At 40.3% G+C, this 15,480-nt stretch overlaps 1 protein-coding gene across 3 annotated transcripts in view; it reads right to left on the bottom strand.

The window, feature by feature from the left end:
• Positions 1-15,480, bottom strand: part of il1rapl2 (interleukin 1 receptor accessory protein-like 2) — a 338,297-nt gene that overhangs the window by 225,460 nt on the left and 97,357 nt on the right. For all 3 annotated transcript variants that reach the window (XM_061834273.1, XM_061834271.1, XM_061834272.1), the window contains one exon: positions 7,190-7,301. In XM_061834273.1, coding sequence (XP_061690257.1) covers positions 7,190-7,280 — 91 coding nt within the window. In that variant the 5' untranslated portion in view covers positions 7,281-7,301. The remainder of the gene's footprint in view (positions 1-7,189; positions 7,302-15,480) is intronic.

Below are 15,480 nucleotides of genomic sequence, written 5' to 3' on the forward strand. Positions count from 1 at the left end.
ACACTGCGAGCCTGCTTGATTTTGATGTAATTCATTAATTGCCTTGACCTTTCAAAGTACTTTTCTGCCAGTACTTTGTTCAGTTATTGTCTAATGATTTAATTTGAGTGTCTCAGATTGCACGGCACGATGATGTCGCGGGAAATGATGAATAAGTTTGAGTTAAATGGTCCGCCTCAGTTGTTCTTTTTATCTGCGAACGCACTCCTGTCTCCAACAGCTTCTGCTAATTTCTTTTGCTGCTCCTGTTCTTGTACGTTGCCACCTCCAGCCTCATCCTTCCCATGTCTGCTCTCCTGGCTCAGGCCAAGTTAAATTACCAGTTGTACAGAGCAATAGTGACATAGTGCAGAACTTAATTACACACTGGCTACAGCATGTGTTAGTGTTGTATTTTCTCGCTTTCGCTTGTCAGCCACTCTGACACTTAGCCATATCTTCTCCCTTTCTTCTCAACAGTGGCTTTAATATATCTATACTTCTTCTTCTTTTCTTTTCAGCTTGTCTCGATTAGGGGACGCCAAGCGCGTCATCTTTTTCCATCTAAGCCTATCTGTCGTGCATCTGCCTCACTAATACCCACGGTCTTCATGTCCTCCCTCACCACATCCATCAACCTTTTCTTTGGTCTCCCTCTCACTCTTTTGCCTGGCAGCTCCATCCTCAGCACCCTTCAACCAATATACGAACTATTAAAATAAAAATGATAGGTTAATTTAAATGTAAAGTAATATTTCCGGTAGTACTGCATTAGTCATTTAGGTCAATGCATTGAAGGTAGATAACCTGCTTCTGAGCAATTAGCCTCAACGTGGTCGGCTAATTAGTAAATAGACAGTTTTGTATTTCTGTCGCTGGTTGGCAAGGAGGGGTCTGAACTGTTATAGGTCATTTGTAGAGATGAAATCTACTCAGAAGTTCTCATCAATGGCCTACACAACTTTTTTGTCCAGTGAGCGCTTTTCAGGTCTGGCACATCAAAGCCACATCATGTCTAGGAAGTACTGTCGTGTTTTTGAATTGGTCAGTTCTTTGTTACCTGGTGTTTCCTTATCAACTAAATGTTTGGCGGCACGGAGGAGCGGCTGTAAAGTGTTGACGTCACACTTCTGAGGACCCGGGGTCAATCCCAGCCCCGCCTGTGTGGAATTTGTATGTTCTCTCCGTGCCTGCGTGGGTTTTCTCCAGGCACTCCGATTTCCTCCCACATCCCAAAACATGCAACATTAATTGGACACTCTAGATTGCCCCTAGGTGTGATTGTGTGTGCAGCTGTTTGTCTCGATGTGCCCTGCGATTAGCTGGCAACTAGTTCAAGGTGTACCCCGCCTCCTGCCCGATGATTGCTGGGATTTGCTCCACCATTCCCACGAACCCTGAGAGCATAGGCAGCTAAGAAAATTGATGGATTTTTAAGGTTTTCTGTTTGGTTTCTTTTTCAAGTTTTATTGTAATGCATATTTACATATTTTTTTGTGTCTTAGAGCAGAGGTGGAACTCTTCTTACTGTGTATGTGGGGGAGGGGGGTAGAATCCCTTGGTGTACGGAGTCAACGCCGCGTCAGCTTTTATCAATATTTGAATGCAGTACAAGAGAAGGGATGAATCTTTAATATAACCTTGGAACTCCACACAGACGTGGAGACAAGCCAAAAAGAGAGATGGTGACAGAAAGTGAGAGGAACAAAATGGTGCTGAGAAGGGCTTGCACGTTCTTGGAGCAATGAGACCAGAGGTTTTGATTGGATTACGTATCATATTCGAAAGTCAAAGTTGTTAATTGGATTATTGTTGAAATGTTGCACAGTATTATTTACTTCTTTAAATAACTTGAAGGAGAAAAAAAATCTTGATAGCTCTCTGTAGTCACCCCTCTATTATACCACCCACATACTACTTGGGACTTTAAACATGTTCTTGTACAGCTCGACAAATTTCTTTTTTTTTTTTTTTGCAAAACACGTCGCAGATCATCACCCTGCAAAACAGCTGGTTAGTAAGCAGGACCGTTCTTTTATTTCCGTGGTGAGCTGACGAACACCCACTTCGCACAAACAGCCCGTCATCTTTCCCTCAGAGAGCCAACAAATGTGCTGTGTGTGGCGATTGGTGGGTGGGCAACTTCCCACAAACACACACATGCACACTTGCTGCTATGATATGACAGATATTCTCTTATGGTTAGCATAACCCTTGGGGCGACTTCAGTCCATTGCCATTTTAAACATTTTATGACTATTTTATATTCTACACAAATTAAATGGACCACTCTCACCAATTACATGTGAGGGGTAGAAAGGCTTAGGTCTCACAGCTTTTCATATATGCATTATTCCATCCAATTTCTTAGCCGCTTATCCTCACAAGGGTCGCGGGGAGTGCTGGAGCCTATCCCAGCTGTCAACGGGCACGAGGCGGGGTCAACCCTGAACTGGTCGCCAGCCAATCGCAGGGCACATAGATAGAAACAGTCACACTCACAATTACACCTATGGGCAATTTAGAGTGTCCAATTAGTTTTGCATGTTTTTGGGATGTGGAAGGAGACCGGAGTGCCCGGAGAAAACCCACGGAGGCACGGGGAAAACATGCAAACTACACACAGACGGGGACGGGATTGAACCCGGGACCTCAGAACTGTGAGGCCAATGCTTTCCAGCTGAGCCACCATGCCGCCTTTTCATCTAAAAAGAAGGAAAAAAAAAAGAGAGACCTTAATAATACTTATGACAGACCAATATTGTGCTGTGGATTCATGTGTAGTTTTTTTGCACAAATAGATACATTTCATTGAAGCAAACTGATGTAATTTTACAATTTTGTACATCTGTGGATAAACTTCATTCTAAGATAAACTTTTTAGAGACAGGGAACATTGCTCAAGAAATATTGAAATATTATTCATTTTTGAAAAAGGTGTACTGGACTGATGGGCAATGAGAAAGTCTGCGGTGGACTGTACCTGCTGATACGTTTCAGATGGACGTGTTTAGAATTTTTAAGCCTTGGTAGATGTTTGCAGTGTCATTCTAGTGAGTGGTTGAACGCATTGTCCTTGCTGGGATCAAGATAAAAGTCTTATCTTATCTCTGTTCAACTTCTCAGATAATCTATTGCTTTTGTCTCGAGTGATGAAACTGTTAAGGTATGGCCTTGACCACGACGACTAGGGGAATTTTGTGGGAAAGATGAAGCCATGATGGAGTATAGTTGGTAGTGACGGCCATAGGTGGACACAATGAAAGCCTTATAACCAAAAAAAAAAAAAAAAAAGTCTTGTCATTTCAACACAGTAATGACAATGGATACAGTAGCTTACCTTCAGTGTCCCATTGCAGGGAGAGTGGTTTTGTTTGCAGATGACAATAAAATATGTACAAACAAGGGAGTTGGATATTTTGATCATAGATTGTGCAGCGTTATCGTCTTCTAAATGTCTCTACTCCTCCGCGCCAACACCTCCACCCTCCACGTTTCCTATTCTTTATCATGGTGTCTCCCCCTTTTAGCTGCAGCAGTCGCTGCATCAAAGCAGAGCAGAGAAATTGACACAAGGAAATTGTAGTTCCTGTCCACATGGTGTCCGGCTAAGGACGCAGAATCAGCGAGCGAGAAGAGATCTTGCAGCCTATCTTTGGCGGCATGTAGCAGTCGCCCACGTAAATATCCGCTTGGCTCTGCTCTGATCACATAATTGCTTTGTGCACAACGTGCACACACACACACACACACACACAAGCAAATAGGGAAAGTACACACCCCTGGCCCTGACGCACATGTACACGCACAAAATTTGAAAGGGAGGATTCAGAACGTACAGGTGTGCCTGTGATCATACGTGAACACGTATTGACAATACCAAAATAATTCGAGCAGCTCACCACCTACACAGCCGTTTCATTTTCTGAGTGTGCGAGACCGCTACACAAGCACAACTAGCACAAACACGGGAAAGGAGAAAAACATGCAACACACCATGTTGACTAAAGGAGAAGTATAGTATAAATGTAGCAGGTGGAGTACAGTGGAACATTGATTTACAACAATAATTGGTTCTTGAACAAGGATTTGTTGTTAATGGGAAAGTTTGGAAATACAACATAATATTACCAGGTGAAGTAATGTAAACATAGAAAATTGGTTCCAGGCAATGTTCCCTCTAAGCTGCGCAACTGCGCATTTGTGCACGTGTTGCACATTCTCAATGAAAAGGAAAACAGATCCAGCCTGACATATATATATATATATATATATATATATATATATATTTTTTTTTTTTTTTTTAACACAGCAGCACACTGCCTCTCACAAAGAGCTGCTGCTCAGCCACACCAGGCCACAAACTCTAATTCCTAGTTTACCTAACACCGCCCCCCTCCATTTTAAAGGGGTATACTCATAATTACAAACACCGGGATATGTAAATAATAGAAGAAAAAGTGATAAAACTTGATGAGATTTTCTCTTTTTGAGTAAAAAAGGTATGGTCTGAAGCCAAAGTAGAAAGTGCAGAAATTCCACCATGGCACAGCCTGATCGAGGATGAAAGCACAAACGATACATTGCCAAAAAGCTAATTCTGTATTTTAAATATTGGAGGCAAGCTAACATTAACCTTAAAACTGTTTGGGAATATTATTCGGCTTTCAGCATGCATTGCGAAAGATATTCTGCAAGCAATAATTCAGTTTTACACCAAGAAAAACAGACGGGGATATCATTGTGGGTTTAGAAAAAAATGAAAAAGTCGGAAGCGACATTTCAAATTTATAGTTAATAATTGGGTGGGTATGGATTTGTATTGTAATGTATTTTTTTTTTGTTTGTTGACATTTTCAGTGTAAGTTTGCAAAAATGTTCTGATGGGAATGTAATCTGAACCTTTTAATTAGCCATATAACTTCAATGGATGACACCAATTGACCACGGTGCGTACTTCTGATGTTGCTCACAGTGGTCAAAGGGGGCGCTCACGGCCTCAGTGTGTTTGCTTAGACAGGAAAAAATTAGAGGAAACATTGGTTCCAGCCTTGATCAAAGTCTCACTTTTAGTAAAAGGTCGCACACATAGAACAAAATATAAAACTAAAGCCCCCTCACAATGGGGACACCGCCCGGCACAAATTGGATGAATGAAATGTTCGCACACTGCGTTCTGTAGTACGTAAATGGAATACTTTGACAATTGAAGCGTTCGGAAATAGGGGTTTCACTGTACTCGATATGCACTGTACTGCGTGTTTTTCAAACGGAGCAGAAAAATCGACTCAAATTTAATTTTAATTGTGTCCGCACTATGTCATTAAGTTCTGCAGGAAGCTCTACTACGATCCTGGCTTTAAACCCTGACATCACTGTCGAGAAGGCAAGTGAGATGAGCGCATTTTACAAGCTGGAATAGTAAATGGCGCATGAAAGTGTCAAAAACTCCAACGGCTCTCTCGGAATCATGAGTATATTGCCTTCACAAACACAGTAATACTCAGTTTAGAAAGATACTCTCAAAGACATATTCACATTATTGCTACATGTAATGCTCTGGATTGCATTTAATTGTGTGGGACACAAGTGTTTTGTCAGTGTCAAATTGTGCGTCTTGTGCATGTGTGTGTTCAGCATGATTGTGAAACGCTCTGTTTAACAAGCACCATTTTTCAATTTTTAGACTCGCTTAAATTAAAGGGGAATCAATTTTAACTAGATTGATTTAATTGCGTGTCCAGCATTACCATAATTAGAGAATCATTTTCTATGCTTTTATTATTTTATTTTTTTTAGGCTCAGCAAGGGTGTACAACAGTAAAGCAATACTGCAATGATTACGTAGTAGTGTATGCTACCTAACAAATACCAGTATACTAGCAGTAAGTAGATCAAAGGGGGGGGAGGGGGAAACTGTCAAATTACATTTGTGTCAAACCCCACACATCATTTTCCAAAAGCTTTTTTTTTTAAAACTTCTGTTCAAAACTTGACATACAATTGATAACCAAATGGTCGGGAAATTATATATGATGAGGCATTTCCTAGTATTAGAGTTCCCTGCACAGGATAGAATAAGAAGTGTAACAGCTTCAGACTCTAGACAGACTAGTATGTAAGCCACCACAGTGCAGCTCAGCTTCTTGCTAGCAAATGTCATGGCTGGCCATATGGTTAAAAAAAAAAAAAAAAATCCACAGTAATATTGTACCTATTTTGCAAGGATTTATGCAGCCAGGTGCAGCTCAAGCGATACAAGATATGCTATTTATAACATAATAAATCACACATTTGTTAAAAATGTTCCTGTTGCATTTGTGTAAAAAGATTTCAAAATCTGTTGACGATGCACTTACTTCAATGTAAAAGATGTATGCTGTTGTTTCATTTTAAATGTCAGAAAATCTGCTCCTGTTTCAAGGAAACAATCAGTTTGTTCCTTTACTGTACTACCAAAAGTTACCATATGGATTGAACTGCGATTTATAGTGTACAGTTACACCCTTATCTGTTATACGTTTACTGTATGTGGTTTCCCTTTATAACATGCCCACTGAAGGCTGTCACAACGAGGATTGAGCAAATTTGATATCACAGCTCTCTTGTCCACTTGTCAAAATATTCTTTTTTCTTTTTTACTATTTTTATTTGACACAATATTGACTGTGAGGCTAAATTATGCCATTCCACCATTTGAACAGCGGGACATAACAAATCAAACCCACAAACAAATATTCGCTTCTCGTTGAACAAATTACCTTTACGTCAGAATCACTGACAGCTGCAGTGCTATAGGTTTGTTCTTACAATTCTAAGTGAAAAATGAAGAAGTTTAAACTTTTATGTGTGTGTGTGTGTGTGTGTGTGTGTGTGTGTGTGTGTGTGTGTGTAAGAGAGAGAGAGAGAGAGAAAGCAAAGCGGAAATTGTTGAAAAATGTCTGACTCAAACAGCACCATCGCCATGGTTTCAAGTCAAGAGACACCTCAAAGATAAAGAGGCGAGAGAAGTGAAGAGGGAAAAAAGGGAGTAGAATGAGAGATAATCACGGTAACTAGAAGTATGATGAAAAAGAAAAGGGAAATGTAGGACACTGAAGGGTTTTCCCAATGATTGAATTAAGTGGAACAAGCCACAAACAAAACACCTGAGCCAAAAGACGTTGCAGCGCATCTGAGGGCAAGAACCAATAAAAAGCATGATTCCTACCAGAGTTCCTCTTGGCGATGTACTTGACATCATCGCTGGTTCCTGAGGCCAGCAGGGCAAGGATGAAGAGGAGAAAGAGTGAAGTCTTCATCGCTCTTCTCTCCAAGAGGACCTTAAGAACAGGACAGGAATGTTGTTACATGTAACACGCCGTGCATTATTCTGTCACTCATCCAACGACAACAAACATGAAATTAACATTACAAAGTTTAAATGTAGACAGTGCTGCCCTTCTGACCGTGTTCACCAGCACATGACAGTGTATTTTGTTTTGAAAATGTTTTATTCAGTATTGCGGTACGTATGCCTATCTCAGTCTGTGGATTTAAAAATGTTGAGTCATTAAATAGAAGGTTTCAATATTTCATGGCGAAGGCACGAGATTCAATTGAAAGCAAAATAGAAAACAGGAGCTTGGGTTCAAGAATTTCAGGAGTTAAGAAGTTAAGTTGTAAGTTCCCTTGAAGGACCACAATGAATGTAATTCGCATACATTTGAAGTAATGGTTTATAAAGGCAAAGCCACATTAAAAATGTAAATTTAATTGAATGAAAATGATCAAATGTACTGCCTCAATCCAAATTCCTCATTACTTTTGCAACCTTATTTCAGTCCATGATATCTCACATTGCACAAAACCATTATATTATGTATTTTGTTTTATGTTGGTAGAAACCCCAAATATTTACTTTAAAACAAGTACAATGTGTGAAATGAACAACACAGGCAAATATGGACTGTCATGTCAAATACATAGAAATGTGCAATATGTTTTCCCATAATAATACATAGTCAGACGATCTTTGATGTTGTGAGTGGGGAAAAAAATGGGGATTATCGCCAAACCAGAAGATTTTACATCATAAACTGAATGGCAAAACAGTACAGTGTAAAAAGACATTATTAAAGATCCGAGATCAAACAATTGTAGTCCTTCAAATCGATATTCCAAAAGAAAATCAGAGAGAGCGTTTCAAACACGCACGCACACACATTCTGTACTTTGAACAAACAGTGTGGAATCGTATTGATTTATTTCATGCTCATACAGACACGCACATAATGTAAACCTCCAAACAAACAAACAAAAAAGTCGAATATGAGGCGCACTAGCATTGTGATTTCTGAAAAAAAAAAAAAAAAAAAAGGACAACAGGGACAAACTGTATACTTTGTCTTGAACAGTGAAATCACATCCGATTGTCAAGGACTGTGTTGTATATATTGGGAACGTACGAGATGCTTTTGATACGTGAGCCACAACTATTTATCGTCACAGACAATCTGAGGAACTTTAAGTACTGTATAGCCGCAGACCAATGTTGGGAAACAAGTACAACAAAGATCTCTGGAGGCTTCAGATGTCTACTGCCTCTGATCACTTGAAGTTGAAAGGAGAACCTCTCTTCAGTTCAAGTCTGAGTAAAAATTATTATATTAGTCAAGTTTAAAATAATATAATAAACATCTTAAAAATAACATGAATGATATAGATATAATAAGGAGAGTAATCTCTCATTGCCATGACGACCTTAAAAATGGACATGACTTGTATAGTGCTTTTGAAGGAACTCAAAGACGCTTTGCAACTGTGCATTATCTATTCAGTCCACAGACAGAAGCAAGTGGTGGGAAGCTACTTGTGTAGAAACAGGAGCACAGGGGGAGCCTGACAGAAGTGTGGCTGCCATTCTGTGCCTACATCCCCTCCAACCACCAGCAGACATCTAACCACTTTCATTTGTAGGCAATGCGTGTTGATTGTCTTCTCCAGGGACACAACAACGACATCTGCTCGTGCAGGCATGCAAAGCGGCAGGCGTCCGGTTATGGGGCGCGCACTTAACCTCTGCTGCCCGCCGCCCCAAGACAGGAGAATCGAAGAGTCGAGTGGTGCCCTGAGATATGAGTTTTATTTGTTCTGTGAAAGAAGTCAAATGCCATTAATCCAATAGAGCGTCCTCTAAAAAGTGTCATTCGTTCAGTGAACTGCATGCCCCCCCGGCCCCTACCACCACCACTTGTTTATTGATGAATAGTGATTTGTTTTTTGTTTTTTTCCAAATGTAAATTATGAGCCTTGGCTAAGTAGAGGCTTGGGGAAAAAAAAAAAAAAAACTCTCGTAGTGACATCGTCACAGCAGCATATCACCACTGACTACCAGAGTCCAATTAGTTCTGGCTGAGCAAAGGTCAAAGCCATAGCACACAAACAACAACAACACGGGCTGTGTTTGGGCTCGCACGGGGAGTGAGAAAAGCAGTGTGGAAAGGCATGTAGATCAAGGATAAATGACACCATGTGTTAGTCAAAGACCACATACTGACCATGCAGTACGTGGTCCGAGGAAAACCACTTCATTGGAATCTACAATGGAAGCATATAATAGGTACCGGTATATTGATATTTTGTATCATTATTATTATTATTACAAGCCGTTGCTTATCAATGCAAGAAAAATAGCTGAAACATTGAAAGAGTTTATAATGTTTGGAAACAATAGACACTAGGATACTTCTAAATGGCAGAAATGCAGTTTAAAATCACTGACCTGAAAAGATCAAATGACAAAAACCTGTGTCGGGATTGTGCCCCCTGATGTACCCTAAAATGTTTACTCTTTTTCCATCTTTATTTATCTTTGTGTTTCTTTCTTTTTTTTGCAATTTTCCTTCAAAATAAAATCCAGATGCATACAACGGAACCTGTTTGGTGAAGAGGATAAATCGAGCGGATTCTGTCAATGATTCTCCAGAGCAGCTCAGTATATTGTATTTTTCGTTGTACTTTTTGTCATCCAAATTGTATTATGTCACTAGATGACAGCGTTTGAGTCATCACGGCCATCCCGTGGCTCAAATAGCAATGCTCCCAGCTCGCCTAATTAACGATGCTCTCTCACGCATTTCTTCTTACCCCAAAGTACACCACCTTTGGCATTCAAGTGGTGAGTTAAACATTCTGTCAATCGTGGACCTATCATTATTAGATATAAAGGATTACGAAGGAAATCTTTAGCACATCTTGCTTTACGATCTAGGTGTCTAAATTACAGTAAATATTGGTATATGTTCAACTCTGTCTTATTTGCTGGCAAAAATGAAAGTAGTTGTCCGAGTGACAATCTTAGAGGTACCATAGGAAGTAACACAATTTACAAACATTTTCATTACAATGCTGTAAGAGCCATTTTGAATGTCATTGGGCTATCGATGTTAATCAAATTTGTTTATAATAGCTTGATTGATATTTCTGATCGCATCCTTCTGAAACAAACGTGTTCATGTCTGAATTTTGACACTGCTGGTGATATAATATTTACTAAAGTTGGTATAGTACGAATTTGAAAGCTTTATGCATAACACCAATACAAAACATGCATGGGATGAAGTGCCACCATTATTTTTGTCCACTTGAAGTCGCCAACATCACATCCTATTCAGTAGTAGTGACTTCAAATGTTTGTGACTTTATAAGGTGGCGTCAGGGTTCTAAGTGACGTAGGAGTCAGCGAATGAGAGCAGAGTTGGCTAACCTGTTAGTTTTTGTGCTGAGTGACTCTTCCTTACTTATTGCCATCGGCAGCTTGTGCATCAATGTGCTTAGGTTGTAATAACTCATTTTCTTCTTTAAAAGATTGAAAGTGTACCGATGGCTGTGCCCGTACTTGACCACCTGCTGATTTACGATTTGTTGTAACTAGCAGTCGTAGGATACATTAAAATAGCTAACGACGTTCACGATACTGTTATATAGATTTTTAAGCCAGTTCTGCTTTGACTTTTTGATAAAGTGTGAAAGAATTACAAATATCGGTCATTGTCTTTTACAGTTTTTATCCCGGCCAGCAAGTTCTGCAGTCACATAGTCCACGTTGGCAAATTATCTTGATAAAATTGTGTGATATAGTTAAGGGATAGGTATAGAATTATCTAACCATCCATTTTCTTTGCCTCTTATTCGTACAAGGGTCGCAGGGAGTGCTGGAGCCTATCCCAGCTGTCAGCAGGCAGGAGGCAGGGTACACCCGGAACCGGTTGCGAGCCAATCGCAGGGCACATCCAGACAAACAGCCACACTCACAATCGCACCTAGGGGCAATTTAGTGTTCATTTAATATTGTATGTTCTTTGGGATGTGGGAGTGCCCAGAGGAAACCCAATGCAGCCATGGGGAGAACATGCAAACTCCGCACAGGCGGGGTCGGGATCGAACCCTACATCACTATGAGATAAGGATGATGTTCAATTACACTGTCAACTTGCATGCCACGAATACCCAGAAATTTAACCCGGTGCCATAACTCTGAGGGTGTGAGCATTCTGAGAGGTAGAGCATACTCCCATTCTTTGAATTTACAAACAACCATTATAATAGTTTATTTCCATGAATGGCCAATGAGGCTGTTCAAATCCCCCCCGTCAGCCCTCCCATCTCGCTTGAACCGCTTCCGCGCTCGTCCCGCCCGCCGCCGCGTCTTTCCAGTCAGCGGAACCAGCGTACCCTCCGCCAATCACCGAGGGTGTGACGCTCGCAATAACCCAACAGCGCATTCAAACATTTCCGAACGGTCCGGCGCTCAGCAGAATGCGGTCAGAGTACGTTACCAAACGCACCCCAAATTATCAATTGGTGTAGCTGCTCTCTACTTAGTCTTTTTCATAACCTAATCACGCCTTTCAAAATGAAAGGAAAACTTTTTTTCAATTTGTTCTGTTCCTTCACATTCATCCATGAACTAAGGCCCGTCCGTGCTTTTTTTAATTCTCATACAGACTGCCTCATCGCTAAACACAGCTGTGCATTTTGTCCTTTGCTTCCTCTCCTCCCACCCATCCATCCATTCATCTCTCTCTCTCTCTCTCTCTCTCTCTCTCTCTCTCTCCTCTCTCTCTCTCTCTCTCTCTCTCTCTCTCACACACACACACACACACACACACACACACACACACACACACAGTCACGCACGCACACACACACTGAGGTCAGTCTTTTGCTCTCTCTTCCAAGACGTGAGCACTGATACGTTTGCAAAGAGCCCACAGTTTGTTTGATGTTTGAATGTGAGCGAGGGAGAAGCTCCGGCACATGTGTTTGTGTGTGTGTGTGTGTGTGTGGTGTGTGTGTGTGTGTGTGTGGCTGTGTCAACGCAGAGAAAGAAAAAGCCAAAGACAAAACACTGACAAAGGAAAAGGAAAACTCGAGGAGAAATTGGATGAAATTTTATCTACAGGGTATACACACACAAATCCAAAACAAGAGTGTGAGTGAGAAACAGAGCACAGCCGAACAAATACTACTAGAGCATTACAATCCACATTATCTTTCATCCTCTCTGTTGCTTTGCTTTCCGTCTGTCTGTCTGTGATAATGATATGCCAACAGGCGAGCTCGGGGAGATATAAGCAGGGTCAAAGTGCGTGCAACGTACACAATACGTTTGTATCGCACAATAAATACAGTTGGAAACGCTTGCCTTTGGTGAGCGTGCGTGTCTGAAAAGCCCATTTTTCTATATTAAGGTGCTGGATCTTATCATGACGTTATCAACCCGCCGTGGTTTCTAAGGGGAACAGATATTTGCCAGGTGAAAATCTGATATATTGTGAGACTGATATTTTAATATGCAATTTGAAAAATGAAATGTCAATTCCTTTTCCATACTGCTAATTAAATATATTTTAGATAAAGAATATTTCACACACATCTTCATAATCTGTGGACAATTTAGAGCACAGGTGTCAAACTCAAGGCCCGGGGGCCAGATCCGGCCTGCCACGGGATTTTACGTGGCAACGCATTTGTGTCAACTTCGATGATTTTTTTTTTTTTTTTACAAAAAATTGACATTTTCATGTATAATGTTAAGATATTTTTGTGTTACCAAACATGAACAACAGTTGAAAACTAATTGGGTTTGATTTCTGATTCCAAAGCTAGTTCATAAATTTCATAAATATGATGAGGCGCTTTCACAGTCCTAACAGCCCTCTGAGGGAAAATGTAACTACGATGTGGCCCGCGATAAAAAATAGTTTGACACCCCTGATTTAGAGGTTTCAATTAACATAAGATGCATATTTTTGCAATGTGGTTAAATTGCGGCTTTACCAACCTGATGTTTTGGTTCAATATATTTTCCAGCATATCATATACAGTAGAGGTATATCTTTATTAAGCGTTGTGGAAAAAATGTTATAACCATATTATAACAAATTCAGAAGGCTAAAATGTTACAATATGTTCAAATGTCAAAAACATAAAACAACTTTTCATTTGTCAACAATTTTTCAGTCGTTTTTCCATCCCACAAATACATTATGAACATATAACAATGACACTGTAATATACTGAAGCATGATTTTTGTTGCACTTTTACATGATTGAATGGGCTCATAATTTTACACAAAAACAAATACTTTGAGGGAAAGGTTGAAAGTTCAGTAGTAAATTTCAATGTGTAGATTCATAATAACTGCTTTGAATTTGAGTCAGACACTTTAGCAAACTTGCGTGAACACACACACACACACACAAACGGAAGCCCAAATAACAAGCTATTCTGGTCTCAAATAGACCGATGCTAAGCCATTAGGGTGCATCAGCCACACATTCAATATTAAAGACAGCCTCGAGCTCTTTTCTGTCACACTATCTCTTCTCTCCAAACTGTATGAGTCATGCTGTTTTGGTTACAGAGGCATTCTGTGTTTTACGTGGAAGCATAAGCCGCCTTGTCATCATTATTAAAAAAATGTGATATCTGTCCTTTTAATCTCCTCATCAGCATGTGCAATTAGCGTGAATCAGGATTTATGTGCTGTTCTCCATTTTGGCTGGATATAAATTGTGTATTGCATTGAGGTTGAGCAACGTCTAATAACTAAGTACTTCACTTTTGCTCTCCCGACACACACTTCTGTGTTCATGCGCACGCCATCATTTCTGAACTCGGGGTTTTTATTTGATGCTTTTGACATCGCCAGTGTTGTAGTACAGTGTGTAGTCTCGTTGGTGAAAATGTTACTCGTTCCAATGGTCTTTCTAAATTTAGGTCTCTGGCAAGTACATCTCTCACAGGGTGGATTTGAGTAGGACAATATGCACTTGCAAAATTTCAACGGAAGGAAGAAAAAAAAAACGAACTACAGTTTCAATAATTAACACGGAAACAAATGTAATGCAGAGCCACTGTCACGGTCTGTGTTTTGGAGGGCTGGATGATATTCAGTTTTGTTTCATGTTCTGTCTTGTTTTTTGTGACCCATGTTCACGTCTTGTCTTGCTCGTTGGGTTTTCATTTCCCTGTTAACTCTGTTACAGTGAAGAAAATAAGTATTTGAACACCCTGCTACATTGCAAGTTCTCCCACTTCGAAATCATGGAGGGGTCTGAAATTTTCATCGTAGATGCATGTCCACTGTGAGAGAGAAAATCTAAACAGAAAAGTTTGGAAATCACAATGTATGATTTTTTAATAATTTATTTGTGTGATACAGCTGCAAAAAAAAAGTATTTGAACACCTGTTTATCAGCTAGAATGCTGACCCTCAAAGACCCGTTAGTGCGCCTTTAAAAGTCCACCTCCATCCTTAATCAGATGCACCTGTGCGAGGTCGTTAGCTGCATAAAGACACCTGTCCACCCCATACAATCAGTAAGACTCAAACTTGTGACATGGTCAAGACCAAAGAGCTGTCCAAAGACACCAGAGACAATATTGTACAACTCCACATGCCTGGAAAGGGGTACGGAGAAATTGCCAAGCAGCTTGGTGGAAAAAAGGTCCACTGTTGGAGAAATCATTAGAAAATGGAAGAAGCTGGACATGACGGTCAATCTCAAATCGGAGTGGAGCCCCATGCAAGATATGGAAGTGGGAGAACTTGCAATATAGCAGGGTGTTCAAATACTTATTTTCTTCACTGTACTTGTGCCTGCTAATCAGCTCCCACCAGTCTTATCTTGGTGTGCCTCATTGTCTCATGTGGCCCATTCCCCAAATCTTGTCATGTTTCTTGTCATGATGAGTCCAGTTCTTCCTTTACAGTTCAGTGCAGTTCTTGCTTTTGATTACTCCACGTGTCTTGTTTGTTTGTGTCTGCTTTTACAAAGCAGATAAAGCTCCGCTTTGTTTTACCGTCTGTCAAAAACTTGTTCAATGAACAAACTTTATATTAGGGTTGCTGGCCGTGGCCCATTTGCAGCCCGCAAGATGATATTTTGTGGCCCCCACCTTAATATGAAAGTCTAATGGTAGTGCAGCTAAGGGTGGCACTTTTACAGCGC

The sequence above is a fragment of the Syngnathoides biaculeatus genome, chromosome 11 (assembly GCF_019802595.1).
Source record: "Syngnathoides biaculeatus isolate LvHL_M chromosome 11, ASM1980259v1, whole genome shotgun sequence".
NCBI lineage: Eukaryota > Metazoa > Chordata > Actinopteri > Syngnathiformes > Syngnathidae > Syngnathoides > Syngnathoides biaculeatus.